Source organism: Octopus sinensis, linkage group LG14, assembly GCF_006345805.1.
Source record: "Octopus sinensis linkage group LG14, ASM634580v1, whole genome shotgun sequence".
Lineage (NCBI taxonomy): Eukaryota > Metazoa > Mollusca > Cephalopoda > Octopoda > Octopodidae > Octopus > Octopus sinensis.
The window spans coordinates 66,452,522-66,462,032 of NC_043010.1; the positions used below are offsets into that span (position 1 = coordinate 66,452,522).

General features: G+C 39.5%; 1 protein-coding gene across 1 annotated transcript in view; it reads left to right on the top strand.

Moving 5' to 3' along the window:
- LOC118766031 overlaps positions 1-7,408 on the top strand; it is a 21,617-nt gene extending 14,209 nt beyond the window's left edge. Inside the window, exon 6 of the mRNA XM_036509157.1 lies at positions 5,540-7,408. Coding sequence (XP_036365050.1) covers positions 5,540-7,306 — 1,767 coding nt within the window. The 3' untranslated portion in view covers positions 7,307-7,408. The remainder of the gene's footprint in view (positions 1-5,539) is intronic.
- The last annotated feature ends 2,103 nt before the right edge of the window (positions 7,409-9,511 follow it).

A 9,511-nucleotide genomic window follows, 5' to 3' on the forward strand; every position in this document is an offset into this window, starting at 1 on the left:
AGTTCCACCGAGATAGACTTCGCCTTTCATCCTTTCAGGGTCAATAAAATAAATACCAGTTGAACACTGGGTTTGATGTAATCGACTCATCCTCTTCCTACAAAAGTTACTGCCTTTGAGGCAAAATTTGAAACCATTATTATCATTGTTGTTGTTGTTGTTGTTAAGGCAGGGAGGTGGCAGAATTGATAGCACAGTGGACAAAATACTTAGCAGTCTGTCTTTGTGTTCTGAGTTCAAATTCCACCGAGGCTGACTTTGCTGTTTATCCTTTCGGGGTCAATGAAACAAGAACCAGTTGAGAGCTGATGTCAATGTAATCGACTCGACCCCCTCCCCATAAAAATTTCAAGCCTTGTGCTTCTAGCAAAAAGGATTATATTATATCATATTATATTACAGTACTGGAACAATTATCCTGCAAACCTTAAGTGTCCCAGATTTCTTAGTTTTTCTGGTTTTCGGGAGACAGTCTAAATATTTACTTAAAATATAAATTGCCAGCCTCGCCTGGCCCCCGTGCCGGTGGCACGTAAAAGCACCATCCGTTCGTGGCCATTTGCCAGCTCCGTCTGGATCCTGTGCGGGTGGCACGTAAAAGGCACCCACTACACTCGCAGAGTGGTTGGCGTTAGGAAGGGCATCCAGCCGTAGAAACACTGCCAGATCAGACTGGGCCTGATGCAGCCTTCTGGCTTCACAGACCCCAGTTGAACCGTCCAACCCATGCTAGCATGGAAAACGGACGTTAAATGATGATGATAAAATAAACTAGGAAAAATAGAGCTAAATTGTATTTAACAGATTCAAATTAATAACATTTCTGAAGCAGAGTCTGCTCGATATTTATTAATCCACTTCAAATTCTTAAAATAAATATATCATACTGCACCACACACATGTAGTATAATGTTTACAAGATGGAAAATTAAATAAAGAAAAGTAAAGAACATGATTTTATTTAATAGATTCGTGAACAAATTAATACACTTGTTAAGCAGAGTGTATTTAATCTTTATTGATCCACTTGAAATAGTAAAGAACAAGACTATTTTTAACGCATCATATGCAAATTAACCATTTTCAGAAACAGGGTCTGTTTACTCAATACAGGGTACAGTAGTATTGGTTTCTAGTTTTGGCACAAGGCCAACACTTTCAGAGGAAGGGGTTAGTTGATTACATCGACCCCCTGTACTCATCATCATCATCATCATCATCATCATCGTTTAACGTCCGTTTTCCATGCTGGCATGGGTTGGACGGTTTGACTGGGGACTGGCAAGCCAGGAGGCTGCACCAGGCTCCAATCTGATCTGGCAGAGTTTCTACAGCTGGATGGCCTTCCTAACGCCAACCAGTCCTAGAGTGTAGTGGGTGTTTTTTACATGTCACCAGCATGGGAGCCAGTCAGGCAGTACTGGCATCGGTCATGTTCTGATGGTGCTTTTTATGTGCCACCAGCATGGGGAGCCAATCAGGTGGCACTGGCAATGACCCACACATGAATGCTGCTTATTAACTGGTACTTATTTTATCAACTCTGAAAGGATGAAATGCCACGCAACATTATGCCTGGCGTACAAATGATTTTGCCAGCTCTCCACCTTACAAGGTACAGCAACTTGTATGATATTACTCAGTGTTCTGAGATTTCTAGAAGCCAGATAAGAGGTCCAGTACTATATTATATTATATTATATTATATTATATTATGTTATATTATATAATGTCGCAAACTGACAGAATTATTAGCAAGCCAGACAATGTTTAGCAGCATTCTCCTATCTATTTTTAAAATTCTGAGTTCAAATTCCACCGAGGTTGTCTTTACCTTCCATCCTTTTGGGATTGTTAAAATAAGAACTAGCTGAGAGCTGGGGTGGGGGTCAATATGATCGACTTGTCTCCCTACCCTAAAATTTTTGGCCTTATATCAAAATTTAAACAGAATTGTTATGTTGTTATATGTATATGTGTATCAGTTTTTGTCTTGTAAAAAGAAATGTTCTTCATAATTTCTTGTGCTTTGCTGAGCTTTTAGCTTTTACTGTTTGCATGTCTTTTATGCCTCCTCGCCTTCTTACCCTCTTTCTGTGACGCTCACTACTTTTAACCCCTTTTGTTACCATATTTCTGTCGAAATACTCTGCTTTGCTTTCAATTAGTTTTAAAAATAATGGAAGAGGTGCGGGCATGGCTGTGTGATAAGAAGCTTGCCTCCCAACCACATGGCTCTGGGTTCAGTCTCTCCATGTGGCACCATGGACGAGTGTCTTCTGCTATAAGTTTAGGCCAACCAAAGCCTTGTGAATGGATTTCGTAGATGGAAACTAAAAGAAGCCTGTAATATATACATGTGTGTGTGTCTGTGAGTCTTTGTGTCTGTCCCCCCCCCACCTGATAACCGGTGTTGGTGTGTTTACATCCCTGAAACTTAGTGGTTCAGCAAAAAGAGACCAACAGATTTAGTATCTGGCTTAAAAAAATAAGTACTGAGGTATGTGTGTGGGGGTGGGTGGTTGGGTGGGCAGGTGGGCCAATTCATTCAACTAAAAATTCTTCAACGTGCTGCCCCAGCATGGCCACAGTCTAATGACTGAAACAAGTAAAAAATAAATGAAATTAATTAAAATAACCTCTGTCATTTTTGAACTGTTGTTTGGAACATTAATTAACATGAAATGTTGAGGGGAAGTTTTAAATCAGATCCCTTGAAAATTTGAAATTCGTATTATAGAAGAACTCGGGTGTTCTCAGGTGGTTTGGTATCAAAAGGGTCAATGCATGATATTTCTTTGTCTTCATTTTCTAAGCATTTCCTGCTTTTGTATTCTTCTTCCGCTGTAAGATCCGTGCCAATGTTTGGAATGAGACGACTGGTTGTTGTTGTTTGGATGTGGATGATTTGCAACGGCTGAGGGGACACTGAAGGTGTTTTGGTGATGGTATTTTATGGGACTGGAGGCAAATGTGTGCACACACACACACACACACACACACACACATTCGTGTGCAAGTGCAGAAATATACATACACATACAGGTAGGTAGATAGATAGAAAGATAGAGAGATAGAGAAAGAGAGGGGGAGAATGGAAGAGAGGTGGAGAATGAGAGAGATAGAGATTGAGAAATAGACAGATAAAGAAGGAATAAGCAGACAAAGAGAGATAGAGAAAGAGAAAGATAGAGAGATAGATAGAGAGAGAGAGAGAGAAAGAGAGAGAGAGAGAGAAAGAGAGAGAATGAAAGAGAGATAGAGATTGAGAAATAGACAAATAAAGAAGGATAGACAGATATAGAGAGAGAGATAGATAGAAAGAGAGAGAGAGGAAAAGATAGAGTGAGAGAAAGAGAGATAGAGATTGAGAAATAGATAAAGAAGGAACAGATAGATAAAGAGAGATAGATAGATAGAGAGAGAGAAAGAGCATTAGAGAATGAGAGAGACAAACAGATAGACAGACAGAAAGAATGAGAGAGAGAGAAAGAGAGAGAGAGGGGGAATGAGAAAAATATTAAAATGTCTAATGTCAAATAATTTAGAATTGAAACAACGGAAACGAAGTGCAAGTCCCTTTCAGCGTTTCCTGAAAAGACACAAAAAGATGATTGGTCTGTTTCCAAAATTCCTGTGAAGAAGGAAATATCTTCCCCGACAAATGCTTCTGTTTTTCTGGTGACTCGTTTGAATCAGTGATGTCAAATAGGCGCGGGAGTGGCTGTGTGGTAAGTAGCTTGTTTACCAACCACATGGTTCCGGGTTCAGTCCCACTGCGTGGCACCTTAGGCAAGTGTCTTCTACTATAGCCTCGGGCCGACCAAAGCCTTGTGAGTGGATTTGGTAGACGGAAACTGAAAGAAGCCCGTCGTATATATGTATATATGTATATATATATATATATGCGTGTGTGTATTTGTGTGTGTCCCCCTAGCATTGCTTGACAACTGATGCTGGTGTGTTTATGTCCCCGTTACTTAGCGGTTCGGCAAGAGTGACCGATAGAATAAGTACTGGGCTTACAAAAGAATAAGTCCCGGGGTCGAGTTGCTCGATTAAAGGCGGTGCTCCAGCATGGCCGCAGTCAAATGACTGAAACAAGTAAAAGAGTAAAAGAGAGTAAAGAGTAAATAAGCAGTGGCAAAACAGCTGCGCCACTCCATGCACCAATTGTGCAGCTATTATGCACCATCCGCTCCTTTATATTGTTGTTGGCATTATTTGTGTCCACCCTAGAGCTGTTAGTGCAGATTTATGATGAAAGACATTCTAGCCATGACCATCCCGTCTTTTTTTTTTATTGAGATATAGTGAATTTAATACTGCATCATCCAATGTGCACTTATTTTTTTTTATATATTGCAGCATGCAATTTGTGGGAGATTTGATATTTGACTGCTATTTCTCACAAATTAAATGACCATGAAGAGGCACCATTGTTGTTATTATGTGTGTGTTGCGTATGTGTGTATACATACAAAAATACAGATATGTATATATATATATATATATATATATATATATATATATATATGTATGTATATATATATGTATGTATATATATATATATATATATAATGTATTTATGTATACATACACACACACACACATGTACACACATGCACACATATACGTCGTATCATTAATACAGCTGCATCTACTCAGTGTATGTCTTTAATACTTCTGTATGTCTTCAATGCATTTGTATGTCTTTGAAACATCTACATCTCTTTAGTACATCTGTAAATTCTTCATACATCTGTACGTTCTAATCTAATGTGTCCTTACCTGACTAACACTAAACCTAACCCTAACCACTCCTCACATACTAATGTACCACGTGTGCCAGTCCCTCTATTAGAACACTCACAAATCTGTATTAGAGAAGACAGACGTACTATTGATCAAATTAAGATTGAGCCCTAGTCCTTTACATCAAGCTATCTTCCAGGAACCCTATCCTAAGATTTACTTCGTCTCCCCACTAATACTCTCCCCAATGTCTTGCTTATACTGTTGCATTTATGATATTTCATAGAAATAATGAACTGCACACATATTGTTTTTATGACGTGTCATAACTGCAATGAACTGCTCATATTTCTATGACGTATCGTAATAGGAGCATACTGCACTTGCATTGGTTTTATGATGTGTCCCAACTGTAGTGTTCTGCACATATATTGCTTTTATGATGTGTCATAATGGCAGCCTACTGCACTTGTATTGAGTTTATGATGTGTCACAACTGTAGTGTATTGCACAGATATTGCTTTTATGATGGGCGACAGTTGCAATGTTTTTGTGCATATAATATATTTATGATGTGTCTCAAGGAATTACAATGCACTAATGAACGGTAATATTTTATTTGTGATGTGTCACAATTGCAATATTCTGCACTAGGATTGTTTTTGTGATTTGTCACAACAGTAAATGTGTCATTCTTCATAACATAACTGAATCTTAATGTCTTGAAGCATAGATTATTTTATTGGTACTACTCATTGCCTTTTATTTTATACCCTGTTAACAGAAGACTGAAGAAACAAAATCAAAGGCAGGGAAGTCGGTTCAAACCAGAGCAGCAGCACCTCCGCCTGAGGACCGTGGTCGCCAAAGAAAGAAATCTTCCGGTGCTTTTGTTAGACAACGGAAACGAAGTGCAAGTCCCTTTCAGCGTTTCCTGAAGAGACGCAAAGATGATTGGTCTGTTTCCAAAATTCCTGTGAAGAAGGAAATATCTTCCCCGACAAATGTTTCTGTTTCTCTGGTGACTTGTTCGAAAAAGAAAGGCAATGATGCCACTGTAGTGGTATCTCCTGTCAAAGGAAGGCAATCAAGTCATGACAGTCACTTGCCAGTTTACCCCCGGACAGTTCCACTAGCCAGAGCAGAAGACAGTGACTCTGATTCTGACCAATCGGATGCTGGCTTTTCCACTATTTCTGGCGGCACAGTTATTTTTGTTCCACCTAAACAACGTGCTGATCTGTCTGGAGAGATCTTTGAGAAGGGTGTAAAAGGAAGCATCAGCAAAACTCTTAGCAAAAGAGATCTTGTACTCTGTGATCATTCTGTCAAGGGCCAGAATCCTTGGGAACCATCAGTTTCACTTCGCACTCGATCTCGGTCTGTTGACAACGAGCACGATCTGGGTTCTTCACACCTGCAAAGCAAGCGTTCACTCAGTGCATCGGAAACAAAAGGAACACACAGGCCAAATGCGAGAGCGAGTTTTAAGGTGACAAATGAAACTAAAAAGATTTTACAAAGAGCTCAAGTACCGTCTGAAAATCTCATCCAACCAGGAATTATTTCTTCAACTCCAAACACATCATCAGTCGATAAAGGCCGTTCTGTGCGACGAGCATCATCGGCTAACGAAACTTTACAGCAAAGCAGTGTCAAAGAGCATGCTGTACGTCGTACGTCGTCAATGGCTGGACACAAACAGAACTCGTCTCTGCCTGTGTTAAAATCCGACATATTGAAGACACGAATGATGCTACAAAATCAACAACAGAACACAAATGCTAGGCCATCACCATCATGGTGTCGTCCTGTTAACGAAGGTTCAGCAGCAAAGCCGTTGCTGAAAAGAAACATCTCTGAAGCGGATAATTGTTGCAAGACACCAAAATGTACGAGGCTTCGTAGAATTTCCAACCCACTTCCTGCCTCACCCACACCCAGCACCCCTGTCGGTTCACGTCGACAAACTGAATACAAACAAATGATCAAGGCATGTCTCAACTCGCCAAATCTGCACAAAAATACATTTCCTCCTGAAAGCAAGATGCCCGAATCGGAATTAGCAAAAATCAATTTCGACTTCTTGTCTAATCAACAGGACATGTTACTGTACCAGCTGAGAAGTATCGAAAAGTCATTCAAAGAATTACCTGTACCAAAAGCACCCAAAATGGAGATTGATCTAGAAGAACCTCCCGAAATAAACCATCACGGTAAAGAGAATGATTCGGTTTTCCTGAGCCCCGCTCCAATCCTTAAGTACAGGCGAGAGCGATTGCCCATGGAAAGTATTGATACTGAAGACGGCGGCAACTTGGGAACACGTGAGACTGAGAGCCATTTGAATGAAAGTCCTCACACGCGGCAGAACAGCACACAACCACGGCCTCGAATAATTACTTCAGAAGAAGAAGTGCCGATTATATACGTGCGGAAAGACCCCAAGCCTCTCCCACAAATCCAGTCCATTGGCGTACATTTCAAACATCCTAAAAGGGTCACACCCCATATTCTAACCTATTATAAGTATGCAAGATTTAACGTATGAATGCATTTGCATGCATCAACCCATGCCAGCATGGAAAACAGACTTGAAATGCCGATGATGATGATGATGATGATGATGATGATGATGATGATGATGATGATGATGATGATGGTGGTGGTGCACTTCATTACCCATCTTCTTTTCTTTTTCTTTTTCTTTTCTTTTGCTCTTCCACTTTCTTTCTTGAACATTCTTGCCAAATTTTCCTTTTTTCTTAAAATTTCAGTTGTCTGTATTGAACTGCATTATGAATTCAAATTTTCATGTGTTAAAGTCTACATGTGTCTATATATATATACACACACATGCATACAAGTATATATAAATAATATATACACATACGTATATATATGTATGTACATACACCCACACAAATCTACATAACATACATATATACATACACACACAACACACATATAAACGTGCTGGCAGAATGTGTGTTACTGACAAGTTTCCTTTACAACTCTGTGGTCCTTTCTTTAATATTTTCCCCAAAGGCCCCTTGGACAAGTGCCTTTTCTTAGACTTGTGAGAAGATTTGGTGGACAGAAACTGAAGGTAAAACATCATATGTGGCTGTGTGGTAAGAAGCTTCCTTGCCAACAACATGGTTCTGGGTTCAGTTCCACTGTGTGGCAACCTTGGACAAGTGTCTTTTATTATAGCCTGGGTATATGGTGTGTATGTGTGTGTGTGTGTGTGTGTGTGTGTGTGTGTGTGCACGGGTTGTTTGTGCTTGTTCCTCCTTGTCTTGAAATCGTGCTGCAGTTGTAAATGAGTGACACCCTCATACAAGTGGTGTTATTTGCTTCCAATCTTTTGTGAAAACATGTCCTTCCACAGGAGAGATACTACCTTGCTTGGTGACAGGTGAAGGTTGATAACAAGGAGGGCATCTGACCATTGAAAATCTGCCTCAACAAAGTGCTGTCTAGTCTGAGCAAGTATGTATGTATATAAGTGAATAGCAGTGATACACACACACACACACACATCTTGTTGTATATATACACATACATATATAATATACAAGTATATGCACACACATATACACCTATGCATATGTACATGCCCCTTGCTTTGTGATATGAAAATAGACATAAAGTACTTTTTTTATCCCAATGACCCTAAACACTTGAGTTATTCTCTGGCCCTGAAGCATTAATCCCCTCCCCTTTTGTTTCTACCTTACTCCCTGCTTCAACCTACCCCACATCCCCCCAAAAAAACTACCCACGCACACACACAAACCTGATAAGCTAAACAATTTCAGTCCGATCCCGCTACAGCCTTTCCTTGAACCATGTTGTATCTGATATGCTGTAGCTGGGACTTGAAGTTTTATATTTTGTGAATTGTTTTTTTTTCTTTTCTATTTTTTTATACATATTTGGTATAAGGGTTGTTGTTTTTTTGTTTCTACTTTCAGAATTGATTTTACCTTCATGGAATTGCAACTTGCATTTTAAATGGGGGGCGGGGGTAAACCCCTTGTAATTCATCCTCACACATCGTTATCGCCTTTCAGTATTATTAACCTGTCATGGGGGTGGCAAACTGGCAGAATCGCTTGTACGTTGGGCTAAATGTTTAGCACCATTTCATCTGTCTTTACCTTCTGAGTTCAAACTCTGCTGAGGTTAACTTTGCCTTTCATCCATTCAGGGGTCGATAAAATGAGTAGCTTTTGTGCAATGGCAGTTGATGTAATCGACTATCTCTCTCCCACAAAATAGCTGGCCTTATGCCAAAATTTTGAAACCATCACTATTATTATTAATATTATTGCCTTTGTACAGCTTCTAACACTGAAGATGAACTACAGCATCAGCTGTTCACTACCAGTGAACTAAGGTAACACCTCCTATTTTTCGAGCACCCTCCGGAGTATTCGAGCGGTTCCAAAGCACTGCTGTTTTCTGCAAGTGCTCCACCCTTATTGCAGCCCCTATTTGTTCCATGTGCTTCTCAAGATTTTTGCTCACTGTTCCCAGGGCTGTGACAATTATTGGTACCACTGCTACCTTTTTCATCGACCACAACTGCTTAACTTCATTATTATTATTTTTAATATTATTATTATTATTATTATTATTATTATTATTGTTATTGTTATTATTAATATATAAAGGATTGAGGTAACTCCTCCTGAAGATATAGAGTCAACATTAACAGAATCCTTTCTATATTAACCAAAATGAAGTA